The 18,604-nt window shown below is 37.8% G+C and overlaps 1 protein-coding gene across 1 annotated transcript; it reads right to left on the bottom strand.

Moving 5' to 3' along the window:
• Positions 1 to 2,282: 2,282 nt before the first annotated feature.
• On the bottom strand, positions 2,283 to 17,776 carry LOC146469748 (fibroblast growth factor receptor 1-like). Its single transcript, XM_085122888.1, has 18 exons — positions 17,709 to 17,776; positions 17,474 to 17,532; positions 16,430 to 16,833; positions 15,967 to 15,991; positions 14,610 to 14,852; positions 12,079 to 12,351; positions 11,309 to 11,344; positions 9,443 to 9,571; positions 8,955 to 8,979; positions 8,298 to 8,512; positions 7,438 to 7,548; positions 6,807 to 6,997; positions 6,156 to 6,278; positions 5,940 to 6,013; positions 5,473 to 5,513; positions 5,191 to 5,287; positions 4,396 to 4,498; positions 2,283 to 4,070 (listed from the first exon to the last, which is right to left on the bottom strand). The coding sequence occupies exons 1-18, from the start codon at positions 17,765 to 17,767 to the stop codon at positions 3,975 to 3,977; spliced, it is 2,304 nt and encodes a 767-aa protein (XP_084979014.1). The 5' UTR covers positions 17,768 to 17,776; the 3' UTR covers positions 2,283 to 3,974.
• Positions 17,777 to 18,604: the final 828 nt, after the last annotated feature.

Consider the following 18,604-nt stretch of genomic DNA (forward strand, 5'->3'; position numbering starts at 1 on the left):
ATATGAAAACTGAACCTAAAAAAAGTTAAAAGTACCCACCCAGGGGTTGTTACTTTTTTGCGTGTTTTGTTCGTTTTTACGTCTTTGTGATCCCTAACTTTTATATGTTATCTTGACTGGAATTAGAAATATTTTCATTTTCTAGGTTTGCATCCCGCAACTCGCAACTCCACAATGCACAATTTTGCAGAGTTTCGTTTTTAAACTTTGCAGTTTCGTATAGCCTCTCAGGCGCGCCCTTGGAGAATTAAGGTGAGCCACCTTAAAACAGATGACCTTAAAAGTCTCTGCTTACTGTCGGGGCGCGTATTGATTGTGGGCTGGCGATAGGGGTGGGGAGAGGGAAGAAAGGGGCGGGGGGTATATTTGGACTTCTAAGTTATCCTTAGAAATGGGTCATGATTTTTCCTTGGGAAAGGTAACAAACAGCCACGCGACACTACTTTTAAAGTGAAATTAAAGCGCTCTGTGCGCGAACTCGTGAATGGAATAGGTTACATAGGTTATTTTTCTAGCATCGCTCAAAAGCGCATTCGTCGACTTTCCCATTTCTATTGTAAAAATGCAAACATTTTGTTAGCGTTTTCCTCCTTCAAAGTAGGTAGCCTCTTTAGTGTGAAAGACCCTATCCCCAATGGACTCCGATCATGTGTGTTTTATAAATTTTCGTGTGCAGGTTGTGCAGCGTGGTATGTCGGTGAGACCGCCAGACATTTCAACACACGCGTGTAAGAGAACACTTGGAAACGGACAGAGCCTCACATATCTTCAAGCATCTGGAGACTTTGTCAGCATGTCGCTCTGCATGCTGCCGTGACAATTTTGCCATCATCGATCAGGCATCCTCGCAGTTTGCCCTTAAAATCAAAGAGGCGTTGCACATAGTTTGGGACAAACCAACACTTAACGCACAGGTCAAACATGTTAATTTAAAACTTTCTATTTAATTTTTAATTACTATTGTTATAGTCTTAATTATTGCTATTATTATTGTAATTTCTCTAGCATTTCTATTTCACTGAAATTTGTTGTTTATTTCATACTGAAGATGGCAGAGGCAACTGCCAAAACATGTCTGTAAAACGCAGGAGTGTCGTGTTTTCCTCAATACTGAATAATACTAGAACTACCGAGTTTGTCGTGTTGCCGTGAGATGTTCGTCATTGGTGTTTGCTGCGCAATTAACGCAGTGAACAAGCTGCAAATTGAAAACAGATAATCTGCTGGGCATGCAAAAATGAAACCTTGTGAACGTAATAACTGTAGGTGATATTTTTGGTCTCCAGAAATCTTTATATAGTTTCAAAAGCAAGATATGGACTATCAAATTGATTTTCTTTACCCTCTTTACCCTGTTGACTTGGAACTGTCTTGGACGACAATCTCGATCATTCTGCTTCAGCCTTTTAATAAGGCGTTTTGCTCTCCAAAATAAAAACCTACCAACCCTGTATACATCAGTCGAGTGTTTTTTAGGCTATTTCTTTTACAGTGCAGTGCAGTTTTAAGTGACCCCGGTAATAGTAGTCGCACTGTAATTTTGAACCCCAACAAACGAGAATTTTAGCTAAAGGAAGAGAGAAAGTTAAGCTTGCCGTGAGAGTACGCCATATCTGGTGAAAGGTTCCAGCACTGTCCATGAGCGAACGATTACAGCTGAGTGAGTGACCAATGGAACGAGCGAGTTACTTCAAGTAAAACCACTTATATTGTTCTGAACTATCGCGGCAACTACCCGAACCTAACCAAATAGGTTTTACATGAAGTACCTCCCGTCATTGACTCGTTCACTGGGCAAGCGCATTTACGAGTTAAAAAATAGAAGACGAAATTAATTCAACTCTCACTTTCTTAGAACTAGTTATATAGTCGGAATGGTATTGATACAGTCACGACATTGCTACGATCCGACTTAATTTCTGACAAGGTGTACAGAAGAAGTTTGATTACAATGGGAATTTAAATGTGTCTCAGGCTTCATTTATAGTCTGAGACCATTTCATACAGGTAACCCTGAGGAAACGTCACTAAAAAGTTGGAGACCGAGTTTGAAACATCACTTTCGTTCCTTTAAAGAATAGTGATCAATCTATCACGGAAATTTTAATTCTCACGGGCCCAAGAGTTAAGTAATGGTGTTTGTTCGCTACGCCCAGTTTTTCACCAAGATGAACAACCAAGCAAAGAAGCATAATTATTTTGAGAAACACTTTATTTACTATTGAAGTTCTTAAAGAGAGGTCTTTCCGTATGACTGTGCTACTCTTTTTTTTTTTTACATTCATTCAGTAAACTTGGCATTTCCTAATTGGCACTTACTACTTTTATAAACGTACACTATAGCCGAACTTATGATACCAAAGTGAGCCCCGTTTTTCTATAGCCGATTAACGCTAATCAACCATTAAAAATTAACCGAGGTCCTAATCTCGCTAGTGAAAAATTGTGAAAAAAAAAATACAAAAAAAGTTGATGGTTAAAAAGTGTTTACTTCTAAACTGGGTGCCAAAAATAGCGTTGTAAAAAATGTTAATTTATTAGTAATTAAACTCGTATCAAAGTTCGCGTTTACCCAGCTTAATCTAGGACCAACTAGGCCCTTCTCTAGTTTCGAACTATTAGTTGATCAAACTATGTACAGCAGGGAGTTGGCAAGTCGGCAAACCGGAGTCCATTGGTACATTTTGCATTCCTAATACTGCTAGTTCAAGCCAGCTTAAAAAATGTTTCAAATGAAAATGCGCAGCTCCTTGAGACGATTATTAAAGCTGTTGAGCGCGGCTGGCTTTTTCCTTCTTTCGGTTGACGCTGTGTGTGCACAAGGTTGTTTGGAACACTGTATTTTATGGCCCTCAATAACACTCGAACACCGACGTTTTATATTATACGCCAATTGCTGATTAAGGTTACCAAAGGGACAAGAGCAATAATTTATTATTTTTCATCAGTTTATGTCTACAGTATTAAAGGCTCTGTTGCTTGCATTTTTTGCAGAGTTCAAGGTTTAGGTTGTGTTTGTTTGCTATCGGGTCAGTTAACAGTTGTTGGCACTGTAAAATTTAACAATTGTTTGCTTCATTAAAGGGGCATTGTCAAGGGGATTTTGATGTGTTCTGGTCAACACTGTACAGAATATTGAGAAAGTATCTCTGTCGTCAGTATGAAAATTCTCTTAGAGCATCGAGTAGAGAATATCAAATATTTTATCACAAGAAGACCAAACCGTAATTACCTTTGTTATTTTTTTTTTCCAAAAGATAATTAATACAGTTGAACTCCGCTTAACGAATACTCGCTTGATACGGACATCTCGTATTACGGACAGGATTCTTGGTCTTACACCATACATTCTCCTTAAAATTAACCCGCTTAATAAGGACACTCCGTAACCCAGACAAATTTTTTTTGGTTCCAACGGTGTCCGTAATACCGGGCTTTGACTTTGCTTCAATTGTGGACAAAACTGTTAAGAAAACGTACCCTTCCAAGCCTTTTTACAAGTAAACAATCGAACAACCATATTTCCCCTGCCCCCCTCCCCCCGACTCAAGTTGTTTGGTGGGTCACAAACAGTTTCCCGGCAATCAACACTTCTCAACATTGTATAGGGGGAGGGGAGAGGGAGAAGTAACTTGTAGAAATTCGAGGGGAGGAATAGTGAATAATTGTTTTTTGTGGGCCGCGTTCAGATTTCTTAACGAGATTTCTCCACGATTGTAGCTTGAGTGCTTTAGTAGGCTAATTGTTAACAAAGCGAAACCATCATTTCATTCTACCCAAGACGATAAAATAAGTGACATTACTCCTTTAAAAATGCAATACTTAAAAACAAAAAAAAAGGGCTTGCTTTCATACATCCTCCACGGAGTTTTGGTTTATCAGTAACTAGAATTTTAAACTGAGTGCAAATACGATCGTTGAAACACAAAAACTTTGGGGTCCTTAGTTAACCCCACCGCCCCACACCCTTTACTTTAAATGCAAGTTTCTTGTCGTTCATCGTCTGTGCTCTTCAAGCAACTGGTTGGCAGCACATTTTCGTAGAAAAGCTCCTCCAGATTAATGTATTCCTACGCAAGCAAAAATGATGAAACAGTGTAAGAGTCTGAACGAAAAGCTCACTTATTGAAATATAGATGTTGGCGTATTTGTTTACGTGTTTTTCTATCCACGTACTTTACGCTGGATTCCTCTTAAATTTTGATAGCCAGAAAATTCAAAGACGGTTGGGTGGGTGGGTAGTCGATCGGTTCATCGGTTGGTTGGAAAGTTTCTTAGGTAATTTGGTTGATTGGTCGCTGCATTACGTTGGATAAGTGGTTATTGGTTGGTTGGTTGGTTGCGTGGTTCGATACCTAATTGATAGTTTATTTAAAATCAATATGAACCACTTACCTGTTCCTCTTCCTCCTTCATATGGTGCAGTGTGGGACGCAAGGAAGCAAAGCTGGGGCGATGAGAGGGTTCGTTATTCCAGCACTCCATCATAATTTCGTGCCTATTATAACAAGAACGGCTATCAATTTATAAAACTAATTCCCATTTTTAAGCGCTCGTCATTTTATGTTTATCATTTGCACCTTAACAAAAATAGATTTCCAAAAGCGAACAGTGACAATACATATCCAAACCCTTGTGAAACTGACTCCCTTCATCACTCTTGACTGATAGAGGTTAACGTATTTTTCCTTTAGCTTACACGGGTGGACCTGGTTTGCGCAAGGAATTGTTTTTTTTCATGACTAAGGTCATTGCTTTTGTGTTTGGTTGTTCTTTCGTCGCCGAATCCTGTACGACGGTCTGATCAGCCTATCATCTACATCACGCTTGACAGAGCAATGCTGTTACATTAATAACACAATAGTGCCCCATTTAATGGGTGTACTTATGTCAGTTTAACAGAATTGCGTTAACGTAAAAGAATCAATCGGGACTCTGTTTGATTTTAAGGCCATCGACCCTTCAAAATAAAGCGTGGTTATTGGGCCGATTAATTGCGATTTTTATCAGTTTTCCAGAGGCTTAAAGGCTTGAGTTGCATTCAGCTCGACGGAAATCGACTGAACTTTGGTATGCACAGTACTTTATATTGCTCTTCACCTTCCGAGGCTCAATTTAAAAATCGTTTGAATTGTAATGATCTACACACTTTAGAATTAAGATCGAGGTCTATATGTACATTGAACTTACAGTTTAGGACTGACGAATTTGGGGCGTGACATCCGGTAGCCGTTCTTTAACAAGGTCGGAATTTCTCTCATGTATACACCAGGAAAAGGATCTCCACCTAAAACAAAGCAGAGTAGTTTGGTTGCATGCGTGGCTGAGACTGACGATTTTTTGATATAACTGAAACACTTTGGGTGATTACGTGAAGCTGTATTATCCTGTAGTCAAATACATATTATTGTAAATTTATTTTCCATGTTATTCATATTTCTTGGAATCTCAGACTTATGGGCTTTAACTTACCAACAGTGAATATTTCATATAAGACAACACCATAACTCCACCTGAATAGAACAAAATACGAAGAATTTGAGAGTTATCTCAGGCTAGTCTGGTTTCAACATATTCATAATGCAATTTTCCCTAGAATTAGTTCGGCAGTTACGATGAAAAGACACAAAATAAATAAAGAAAGAATGAAAGAAAAACTAAGTCAAACAGCATTTCCCGGGCCTATCTCTTTTCACTAAGCCACAGGAACAGGACGAACACTTTTGCTCACTGCTCTCGCACAGAAACATCCTGAATGATGGTCAATGGCTGGTCATGCTCCTTCTTCCACTATTTACACACTAGTGCACCAAACCGATCACCATTGGGTACCATCTCGCATTCACATGGTTACCAAATAAAAGCACTCAGAGAATGTCAAGTGGCACAAGCCTTGAACTGAAATGCGCCGCTTAAAAACAACACCGACACATTCTTACACATCACTCGCTGTTGTGTACGCTCCACTGCCAAACAAGGCCTCTGGTGCTGTCCATTTGATTGGCAGGCGACCCTGAAATCAGAAAGAAAAGATCACTCTTTTCATAAAAATTTCAAAGCAACAAAGAATACAAAGAGGAACGTTCATCTTTTCAACGTATAAAGCTAACTTAAGTGTTTCCCATGATTATGAAACAATATTCAAGTGTCATTACCTCGTGTGTTCGAACATATATGTCCTCTTCTTGGACGTCTCTGGCCATTCCAAAGTCAGTGATCTTACACACTTCTTCTTCACCGACCAAGACATTTCTCGCTGCCAGGTCACGATGAATAATCTGAAAATAAAATAAAATCATTGAAGTATTTAAAATAAACCGCAACATACGATAGAATCGAAACCAAGAGAAGGTCCTGAGTTGTGGTGAAATAAATTTTCTTCGCGAAGGTGCAGTGAATAGTAGTTACTGTAAAGGACTTTTGATTAGAATATCGATCGGAAGATCGGAGGGTCTTTGGTTCATGGCTAGATTAGTCAGGTATAGTTGTGGCGTTGTAGCCTTAGACAAACATTACTCAATATGGTCATGTGGTCCCCCTCTCTACTCGCCATTATAAATAGGCACCAAGCGATGCTATTATTGATCATAGACTTTTTTCATTCTTGAGCCTCTGGGGAGGGAGGGGGATTTCCCACCCCCTTCCCCCTCTTCGTAACTTCAAAGGCATTGAGGCTAATGCAGTGAGACTTGGTGGGTGTATAACGAAGCAATCGCAACCAATTGTACCTTTTTTTATATGACACATTTTATCATCAGGCCCTCACAGTCAGTAGGTACTTATCATAAATCGTAGTCAAAAATCACCTTTTTTGTCGAAAGATAGTCCATTCCATCACTGATTTCCCAGGCAAACTTCAGCAACTGCCTGGATGTAAGGCTGGTCTGAGGTTTGACTGAAGGGTCACTGTAATAGTTATCACGCATGCCCCTACTCTTCCTGAGGTAACCAAGCAGGTCACCATATTGTGCATACTCCACGACAACCAAAGGACGAGCTTTAAAAACAAATTATTGGAAGGCCTCTTAAAGATATTTCGACAGTATTTTTAAGATAACTTGAAATGGAAGCCAAGTGAAAAATTCCATCATAATCTCACCACGTTTACTGATTTATATACTGCTTCATCGGTTTTGCTTCTGGTTGTTTCGTGTGCAAAAAAGACGTTTGCCCATAGTTTACGCACTTCATTATTATTTATCTTTTATAAAGCTCTCACGGTGGCTTTTAACCATGTTCTGAGTTCCAAACACGTCGAGTAAAATTCAATGTGCAGATGAAAATCGAATCCGTACTCTATTCAGATGATGTCTGTCGCTTATCTCTCATAGAAAGGTATAATATTTGTTGGTTGTGAGGTTATTAGAATAATTTACTATGATTTGTGAACTTGACTGATACGCAACTGAGACGCAAAGTCTCAAAGTATCAACCAACCTTCAGTACTGACACAGCCATGCAATCGGATGACGTGAGGATGGGGTTCAAGGTTTTTAAGGACTGACATCTCGGATAACAGGTCGCGCTTTTCCTTTTCTGAAGCGTCCTCTGTTTTATGATTAAAAAAAAAAAAGAGAAGGGGTGATTCTTTCAGCCATTCAAGCGTTAGTATAACTGAGGGTTAAAACAAATTTGTCGAATTATGGAGTGTGGTAACCAAAGTGGTGGCTACCATACCTTTGGGATGTGGCTATCACAGAGACATGTTCATCCGCCGTAGAGTTCGCCGAAAATCCCAAGAAAGAGCACTCGTCACGGTCAACTCAATAACCTTCATTAAAAAATTATATCTTCACGATAACAGACGTAGAATTCTCGTAGAATCGTCGTGGATGACAAAGAATGAAAACGTACGAGTTTTTCTCCACGCAACTCATCCAATAACAGCCCAGGAAATACTTCTGAACTTGAACACGTATTTTCCTTTTTTTTTGTTAAATGTATCTGCTCATGTCTGTTTTGTTTTATTTTCTTTCGCAGTTTTTTGTTTTTGTTTTTATATTTAGTGTTTTTTTTCGTCATTCGCCGTCAGTGAGAGTCAATTCTCCGAAACGCACTTTACCACAGTAACATTATTGTTGCAAATGGCGAAGACAGAAAATGATTTACGGCTTTTCAATTCTCTGACGTCTATGTGAAATGGGCTCCCTTTTTTACGAAACCTCGATGAGAATTGTGTTCCAGTTTTGCATCTGTTTGCTTTTTTGTTGGTCTTAATCATCGACTGACGTGTTATTTGGAACTATTTTTAAAATTAAGCCACAGCTTAGTTGTAAAGGTGAGAAATATTAAAGTACCTTGCACACTCTTCACCGCTACAACAGTCCAACCAGGCCTTCCAGGCAAATCCAAGGCCAAAGCACGTGACACCACGCCAAATGCACCATGACCAATTACTTTCTCAACATTCAAGTTGGCTCGAGGTATTTCCCATTCGGCATCTCCAGAGAATGTAGGGTTTACACCGATCCCGCGTTGATTGAGTTCGACAGCAGTAAGATCACGTGCCCAACTTCAAAAAACAAAATAATGAAATAATATAAATAAGATAGTAATGATACCAATACACTAAATAATCTTCGTTTGATATATTGAATTGCTGATCAAACGTAGAATACGTTATCTACACGCTTGGTGGTGATATGTATGGTTGATGAAGTAAACTTGGTGAATCAAAGTAATTTACGGTTCAAATGATATCAGGTATTTCGAAAGGTTATCAACACTGAAAGGCAATAAACGCCTTGTCAAGCTAATAAATTAATTAAATATCTGCATTAGATTTTTTGCGCGCTCAAAACAAATGATCATAAACACTGTAGTCGAATGGAACCAAAAGGACGTATTGACAGGGTGACAGTAAGGTCTTTGTTACCATCAAAAAATATTCATTAATATCACCGACACTGTTTGTGTTTCATGTTAATTCATAGGGAGAGGTAAAATGTACGTACGTTTGTGGCTCGTCGGGGTCGTCCTCTGAAATATGAAAATAAGTTCCATTTGTCGTCAAATTCAGTCACAAAAACGGGAACAAGGAACGTGAGATGAGGAATGGTTAATGTGGTGCTTACAGTGCTGAGTCTGGCATAGCCCTGTAGACGGTCTTAGTCTCATGAGTGCCTAACCAGTTGTAACTATACTTATAGTACAAACATAACGCTCATTTAATTTAAAATCCTAAGGGTTGGTCTAAGACTCGAAATCCGTTTTCCTCAGTCTTCCAAATTCTGGTGATGAACTTCTGCTTTTGTATGCATGTTGGTAACTGATTACACTCTATCACACTTCTATCCCGTATTCATACTGTTCATTTTATAAACATTGGTTCAAAATTAAATATTCTTAACTGACTCTCAGCCTAGAAAATGTTCTTCAATTTTAGTTAATCTCAGTCTTAACGTTCTTATAAAAAGAGGTTCTTATATAAAAAGTGACTTACTTTTACGTTGATTTGCCCGCTGTCGGTATCTCTTAGCCACATATCGTTGGGCAAGGAAAGCGCAAACCAAGACTACTGCCAAAACAGCAGATATCGATAGATACTTGATAAGACGGGTGTTATCATCGTCTATGTCGGAAAAAAAATTAGACCGAATGGATCAGTGCATCATTTTGCCGGGTGTAGTGGCTTTTAGTTCACTTTCGAATTCGCGCGACATTCTCAGCCAGTGATAAGTAAAAAAACAAAAACCATCTAGAATTGCTTGTACGCGGTATCCCTGTTTATCGCGATCCTGGGGATCTTCCCATTGCACTGAGATGTCAACATAAAGTCGTATTGCCGTCTCAAAATGACGATTTCTGATTGGCTCAAAAACTGTCATGTAAGCATGACAGCACGGCACTTAAATGGGTTTGGCACGCACAGATCAAAATTTTACTTCTGTGAATGAACATGCGACGTTGGATGGTGTTGTTTGTTTCTTTTCATTTGAGTTTACAAAGCTTCTGACACTGTTCAAGGACCACTTATGATATTTTATTTTTGTGGTGAACGTGTACCATGGTACAGCGGATACAACTTTTTTTTCTTAAAGGTAAGCGAAAAAGAGTGATTATAAATTCGATGAAGAGAAATTTACTTAAAAGACTTTCTTGAATGTGAAAGCGGCCACGGTAAATAACAACGAGCTTAAATTCCAATAAATTATGGCATTTTCAAGGCAAAAGGATCTGTTTCTTTTCTGATGTCTCTTATCTCTAGAAAAAATTGCTCAAAGAGCGCTGCTGCGTTCTCTTTCATGGCTCAGGTTAGTCAATTTGATCTTCTTGTCGTAGCGCCGAACGGCAGACTCGGTAATTTTTACAGTATTCTTCGCAGCTTGGTTTCTTTCAAATTTCTAAATCTCCACGGCATCTAAGCTAAGACAACAATGCTCTGTTTTCGTTTTTGGGTACTAGTATGGTTGCTCTTTTTATTCTTGCTTCTGGTTGTGAGGTTTATTCATCACTGTTTTCATGTTGTTGTTTTTGTCTCGGCGGTAACAAATTTTCAATAACATTTGCTGGTAAAATGTTCAAACCTACTAGCTCGTCTATTTCATCAATGGTAGGTGCTTTATGGACTTTAATTTTTCGCATTTTCTTTATTTTGACGTAAAAATTAAAGCCAAAAATTCAAATAACCCGCCACGAGAAAAAAATTTCGCGGACGGATATTACCATGGCTACAGTTTAACTGAGGTAAGAATTTATCTTTCAATCAGCGCACGATTTGTACTTTGTCCGTTTACTCTCTCCAACAAAATGTCAGTATCGCGATAAAAAACTAAATTCGATTTTGAGACGGCAATACGACTTTATATTGACGGCGTTGGGAGAAAATATATTCCGTATGCGACTCCGCCCAATACGGAATATATTTTCTCCCAACTAGCCGTCAATATAAAGTCGTATTGCCGTCTCAAAATCGAATTTAGTTTATAATAAATACGCACTGATTTACTTCTAATTTTTCTAGTGCTTATTCCTTTATTTTCGGTTTAAGTCCGTCGTAGAAGGTTACTGCGAATGCTTCACTTCTCGTGCTAAACTTTTGTACAGAAGTACTTTTGAGGTTTTAGCCGAAACATGGACCATAATCAGCGATTTTAATATATTTGGGTAAATTAATTTCATTAAGAGCCCTGTTCGAAAACAAAATAAAACAAAAAAAAAATCGAAAACGAATGTTGTTATTGAATGTTGTAATTCTGACGCGCATGGTCATAAAGAATATTTATTTTCATCGGTTTTAATGACCTCAAAACGTATAATCAGTCAATTCATGTTCACAAATAAAAAGCACTGAATGCTATGCACCAACCTTCTAGAGCTTTCTGATTTTCCGCAACATGTGGACCTGAAAATTTGATAAATTATTTTTTTTTTTTACTCGTTAAACGTGAAAATCGTTTACCTTGGTTTAAATTTACATGTTTGACACTCAGCTAAATATCTTTCAGTTGCGGTGGGAAATGTTCCAAAATTTATTTTTTTTTTAATTAAGAACCAATCGTTACGCAGCAAGAAAAACAAATTATGTGCAAAGAAGATTTGGATAAATTATAGATGTCATTTACCTTAGCCATTTGTCGGTAGAACAATTATGTAAAAGATGGACATTACTTTGTTGGGAATTTGTTGTTAAATTTGCAACGGGCATCGTTTTTCTGTGACGGCTGCAATTTTCTGAGATCGAAACTCAAGTAAGACGACGAATTTCGAAGGACAAATAAGACGCGAAGACAAATACCTCGCTTGTTTTACATGAAGGTACTTTCAGGTACTTTTGCTTGGATTAACGTGCTCGCTTGCAACAAAATTAAACCTTCTTCTTCCGTGTTAAAGTTTTCCAATATCTTTCGTGGCATATATTATATGCGGAATATCTTGTGTCACGTTAATTGAGGCGTGACATTACGTGTCGCATTCTGCCAAGTACCATGTAGCCCATAATACTTGATAGATTAGCTGATAGCCGCTAGCGGGGAACGTTTCAGACCGTGTGATTTCTCCTACAATATAGTACTCGTAGTTTGCTTACTTACAACCCACTGAAGGGATGTTACCCAGAATAGGAAGATTGTCACTTGCCTTCCTCATGCAAATTGAATGTAACTGCATCCCATCCAACTCGATTCTTGGCTGTGCACACATAGTGGGAGAAATCTTCATCATTCGTGGGAGTGATTGCTAAAGTACTTGAGTTCCAGTTTCTAGTGACGCCTTCGCTGATAACTCTGTCATTTGTACGCCATTGAAATGTTGGAGGGGGATTTCCATCTGCTTCACATGTGAGTGTTGTCAAGGCTCCTTTTGTTCCAAGTACTGGGACAACCTTGTTTGTTTCATCGATGCTTGGTCCATCTGAATTGAAACCAAATTGTTTTTGTTTAGTAAAAGGAAATAGATTCGTTACGTGCATGAGAAATAGTGACTGAAGGAAACGCAAGACGTGCTAAGTTTTATTTAATAGGCTCGACATATATGTCCTGCTTTTGCTCTGATGATAAGTTATGCCAAAAAAGTGTTGATAAAAATAAGAAAGAAGTTTGATCTTCTGTAGCCCTCTCTTCATATAGGAAGATGTTACCATAGTTCAAAACTGCAAGAAACGCCGAAGTATTTTTTGTTTGTTTGTTTATTATGTCTTTGAAAACAAACATCACATCACAAAAGAAAGGATGGACGTTAATCACAAGACTTAGTCGTTACATAGACCTAAGAGTCAGTTAAAGGTCTGACTCTGTCACGTTTTACGTACTAAGTTACAGCAACAAAGCTAAGCCTTGCCTTCTTTAATTTGTTTTACAAAACACGTGGAAGGGCACGTGTTTCCGTAATGAATCCACGATAATCCATAAACCAAAATGTTGCAGTTTCTAATGGCAGCGTAACGTTTTAAACTCAGATAAAAGTCCTACAAGATTAGTTAGGGGATTAATGATTAAAAAATATAGGTTCCAGTGTTTTAGATGTTCCTTTCCACGGTAACATCCTGACCTCTGAAAGACATTTTGTTTTTAATTCAAATTTTGTTTTCAACCATATGTTTCACGTTTTTGTTTTGTTTTGTTTTGTTTTTTTTGTTTGTTGACGCCAGTATTGAAAAATGGCAAGCCAAAAAACAAAAACCGAAAGGTTCACAATCCCACAGAATGAGGTAGAATAGAATTCGGCTTTTAATTTACTTGCAGCAGTAATCGAAACTCATATCAAACTCGGCGCTCCATTTAAATTGCACTGTATCAGTTATGTTGAGTCTTTTCCTGCTTGCTTCAATTTTACTCCTTTCTTTTTTCTTTTAATTGTTATTTTGATTCGGTGTTTCCTTGTTGCCATCTTGAAAAGCTAATTGAAATTTCCCTTTCGAATTGCAAATTACCGTAGTCAACTTTAGGCTAAGTTGTTTTGACATAATTCTTGTGTATATCAGAGACAAAATGCAGAATTGGGAAAACCATAATTTGGAGTTTTACGGGACAGTTGGGAACAAAATGCTCCGATATGACAAATGCCTATGAGATTGCACGCGATCACCAGTTTGCCCTAACAGGAAAACAACCTAGATTGTAAAGACCTAAAGATATACACACAAAATTAAAAAAGATCGAGAAAAATGTATGTACAGATCAAATGCAAAAGAACTGATAATATCTTACAAAAATCACAGTCTCTTCCCTCAGAAATGTTTCCTTAGTGACTACGTGCTGTGTCTAAAATAGATGCGAAATTATAACAACACAATATCGCGTCATCCCATAGGTTTCGCGTCTACAGTCCGCAAAAACAAAAAAACAAAAAATAATAATAAATGAAATAATGCTTCTGCAGTACGGTCTATTAAGAAAGTTTATCTCACTAGATTAACTCTTATGTTGTACATGGTAGTGCTAACGTTTTGAATCTGTGTATGAAATTTCCGAGTGTGACCATTCAAGTGATAGCTAATGAGCAGTATTTTCGGCGCTGTTTATTATCAGGTTCGCTTCCATCTGTTGGAGGTGCTTTAACCGCTTCAGTAATTTTTAGCGAATTGTGATTATCTTATAATATTTGGAATAGAAGAGGTAAATATTTCGTTTTCAGGAAGAAATAAGACCAGCGAGCATTTAAGACTTGTTGATTCGGGTTCCATTTCGTTATTTCGTTATAGTTTTTGCAACTTGAATTTTCAGGAAAGAAATCGCAAAAGATCAAACAATTTTGGGTTTGAAAATTCGTAAAACAATCTGGGAGCACGAGAGAACATTTGAAGTACTTTGCTTTGCAATATTATGGTCTACAAGTTGATTCTACTTTTCTGAAGGAAATTGTGAAGTGTGATTATTGATGGTTCAGCATGTGACGTCATGGCAGCCATGTTGGTGTACAGGAAGAATAAGATTTTTCTCCTCCATGTAACCAAATTTCCTTTTGTTTTGTACACCAACATGGCGGCAATGCAAACCACCTATTCTCGTGAACAAAAGCTGCTGAGTCGTATTCCTAGGGATACCTTAGCTTTAATGGGACTGTGATTTGTAGTACGTTATTTGCCTTACAAATGAAAATTTCAGTAAAACTAGTTTCAAACTAGATCACCAGTTCCCTTGGAAGAAGAACGATTGACAACATGTACTCACACAATACATTTACAGCTGTGATGGGTGACGTTCTGTTTCCACTCGGGCTCATTGAGATACAGACGTAGTTCCCTGCCTGTGACCTGTTAACACTTCCAATAAAGAGCCACCTCCGCTGTCCTGTTTGCACTGAAATTTTCTTGTCCCTCGTCCATACAATAGTTGGGTTACCTTCTGTGATGATGCGACAGGTGATGTTTAGGCTTTTCCCTTCCTCCACCTCCAGAGATATATTTCGCGTATCTAGAAGGAAAGAGAGAGAAAAAGCAATATAAATTGCAATCTCTCCTGTGCATAACAGAGGTCTCCTTCTTCAATATAGGTCTGGCACAAGGCTTGCTAGGTTCTTAAAAACTTGGCTGAAGGAAATATTCTTACTTGAAGTGAATAGCGGGATGAAAAATAAAAAAGGTTAAAAAACGTTGCAAGCCTGCCCAAACTCCCTACTATGTATTTTGGTTGGCACGTGTATGTTATTGTGCCTTCAAATTTTCGTTTTGACTAGCATGTCTTTAAACAATTTTCCTCTTTTATAGGATATAATGGAAGGCTTTTTGGAAAAGGTTCTCAGCAATGGCTGATTTGAATTAAATTAAACTTTATTATTTTATGTTTTTATTACAACAGGGTCCAAAGCCAGTAGATTTGCAGATGCACTTGTTGGAGTTTTCGTCTTGTGCAAAAATACTAAGACGAGAATATATGATATGATCTCTTCCTCTTAAGGGAGTATACGGAATTAAGATGTTTTTTCAGGTTTCTTTCATAATTTTTTAAATCAGAACTAAGAAAACAATCTAACCCGCACGGGATTATGAATGGGAAAAAGTATCGTTAGAGAATATTTAAAACCCTATTGGGGTAAAAATATCAAAACGTCCTTTTTTTCCCATTTCTTTCCACTTTCCTCGCAATGAAAAAATATTTTTGATCAAAATGTTCACCAATAAAAGTAAATCCAGTGTTGCCCACTGAAAAATAGAATGATCACTGCATGGGGCTGTGCTGGGAACCGAATTGTTAGCTTTTGTAAATGCAAAACGACAAACAGATTGTAAATGTGCATATAGGAACGTTTTCAACAGTTGTATATCAAAAGGCTAAGCAGTCCGATAGTTATTGACATCTCCCTATCTTCAGTAGATTTCTAAGAGTGCAGAGTATTACGGTTTGTTTTTGTCAAAAATGTTAATGGAACAAGTGCCCATTGAAAAGCTTGTCAATGTACGTGACGATTACTTTACATTATGTAGTCAATTTAGTGGTAAATTGCGTCCTTATATTTGGGTTGAGATGGGAGTTAAACTGAATTGCGAAATCTGCGTATTACATTTGAAAAGCACTCGGACATACTCACCGGCAGTTGGCTTGACGGGTGGATACTGAAAAATAAAAATAAAATAAAAAAGGAAAACATATTCGCTTTTCTGAATTCTCCAAATTTTAAAAAATCAACTAGATTTACACTATTCAACTGGACGTAGATGGTCGGTGTTCTTTCCAGTAACGTCCAAAATATTAACTTGGCCTTGCACTGAAGCGCGCGAATCTTGACGTCGTAACAACAGGTTTAAATTTCAGGTAAGCACCCGAACAATTGCTACGAAGATCATTTCTACAATATCAGAAAAGTCCCTCCTCTCGAAAATATGATTGTATTTTATTCATATTGAGTTGAGCCAATTGCAATGTAGCATTTGACCCTTGGGACAAACATTTTCATGAACGTACAATTTAGTATGTTTGCAGTTGGTAATGTTACTAAGGTTATGTAATAATTTTCTGATTGATTAAGTTGTAAAATGAAAAATATTTGATACCTCAACAGAAAGGAGAAACCACTCATAATAGTCATGTGGAGGAAAACCACCAACAGTAAATTTGATCCCATACTTCCCCGTATCATTGTGTTGAATATTTGTGAGCTGGAAGGCGGCGAAATAATTGCGTGACAAATCTCCCGTCCAAGACAAACGCCGCGCCATTGTGTGACCTCCTTTTGTTTCATTTTCCTGTCCTGACGGGTTGCGAGTGAAGGTAATAAAATAGCTTTTGAGCCACTTGTACTGTTCATCCCAAGGACCAAACTCTGCTTTCAATTCTTTTGTTTTCTCCTCTGCACTGATGTTCAAGCTCCATGTAAATGTTTGAGTGGATCCAATAAATGCCACAACTGTTCTGTTTGGCTTTGTATAGAAATCTGCTCCATGGACTCCGTGAAAAACTACGAGCAAAATGATAGTAGTTAAGGGGGATATACTGTGGAACTGGTGGAGGCAAATATTTAAATATGTATGGTCTCTGGTTGAGAAGATTCTTTTAACAAAAATAACTTCAAGCCTGTTTAAAAGGGCGATCGAGGAGCGACTTTTTCAACACATATTTTAAACAAATTTTCAAACAAGAAACTACTAAGATCTGAAGCCTAATATTACACCCATCACTGTTTTATGATGGAATATATCGATATTTTTGCCCTCAGTCGCCGCGTTTTACGGCATTTGATCACACAATTAATTGATTTTGAGACAAATAGTGCGGTTATTTATAATAGACAAATCGTTGGAACTGAATTCCTCTTAGCCGGGTGAATTGTTAATTGTTGACATTTTGGTAGCTCTGAAAGCTATTTTGACTTTCAAGAGGTTTAGGCCAAAAAGCTCAGATTTTCTGGCGAAACTGTGTACCATTTTGAAACTATGACCCATTTCAAATTGTTCGTTTATTTGCTCTTTAAATGGACACACTTAAGTATTACTGGCACAAATATCTAACGTTTGAATTTAATACATTACAAGAATGTTGGCTCGTACTCATAAAGTGATGAGTTGCAATTTTCACATTGAACTGAAGAGTGTACTTACAAATCAGGAAGAGGAAAAAGCTGCAGTCCGCGTTACGGGAAACATCCAAGACCATTTTCCTACGCAAGGAGGTGATAAAATTAAACTTTGTTGTTGAGCGAGTAGATATTCCAAAATTTGTTGAGGATTCTTCTCGTCGTCATAGGGGAGAAAGTTAACAGTTTGACGAAAACGAAATACGAAAAATAATCGGAGGCCCAACAAGCAAACGCAGAATTAGAGTTACACTGCTTACCTTCTGCGGCAACAACTAGCAATTGAAACTGCGAGTTTGAGGCTTTCACCCATATGCATGTATGAAGAAAATGAAATGATATTGTTTTTCGGCAGAATGCCAAACCAAAAAATATTGTTATTAGTCATCAACAAATTTTTATGTTTATGAAAGAAAAAACGAAAGAGTAGAAAACAACACACGCAACCAATATAATAATTTATTATTATAACGCTCCACACAAACTGTAGATACTGCACAAAGTGCGAGTGCTCCACTCTAACGATGGCACTTGAGACCTGTTGAAACACCTCAAAAATAAAGGATGTTATTTTTTCGTTTTTTTGGTGATTTGCACAATACAAATAATAAAAATTTTGGTTTTTAGCGCGCATTTCATTTCGTTTTTGTTTTATTTTTGTTTCAAATAACAAACACAAGCAATAGCTTCTGTCCTAGAAAATGACAGTGCAAGTTTTGTGATTCGAGATGTTTCCCTGTTGTCATAAAATGTGGATTGTATTTGGCTTAATTCTTATTAATTAAACCTCCTTAGGGGGCTGGTATATCTGGTATACCTGGTACAGCGAATGTTTAACTTGCAGCCAACAAACGCTGACCGCGGGAGCAGTAATTGTTCCTTTTCTTCGAAAAACGAAGCCTTCTGAACGAGGCACGAAGTGCCGAGTAAAGCCAACCTTCGTAACCTTGTGGGCCCTCAATACTTTGCTCAGCGCTATATGCCAGTAACCATAGTTTAAACCGTGTCAGGCTACGAACGAGAGAAGATCGAGGGATATAGAAGGATATGAAATGGTTGTAATTTGTCTTGTACGATAATATATAATTCCTCTGTGTCAGCAAGCGTAGTTTTGTGGAGTAGGACTCGTTCAAATTAAACACATTTATTTGCTACT

The sequence above is a fragment of the Pavona decussata genome, unplaced genomic scaffold (assembly GCF_977016875.1).
Source record: "Pavona decussata unplaced genomic scaffold, jaPavDecu1.1 SCAFFOLD_119, whole genome shotgun sequence".
Taxonomy (NCBI): Eukaryota; Metazoa; Cnidaria; class Anthozoa; order Scleractinia; family Agariciidae; genus Pavona; species Pavona decussata.

Bases quoted from the DNA above. Each gene is read 5' to 3' on its own strand.
- LOC146469748 (XM_085122888.1), bottom strand. From the start codon at position 17,767: ATGCATATGGGTGAAAGCCTCAAACTCGCAGTTTCAATTGCTAGTTGT. The intron at 11,345-12,078 runs GCAAGTGACAAT...TCAAATTTTCAG, and splicing joins ATTCAATTTGCATGAGGAAG to GTCCACATGTTGCGGAAAAT. The intron at 5,288-5,472 runs GTAAGTTAAAGC...GCTTTGTTTTAG, and splicing joins ATATGAAATATTCACTGTTG to GTGGAGATCCTTTTCCTGGT.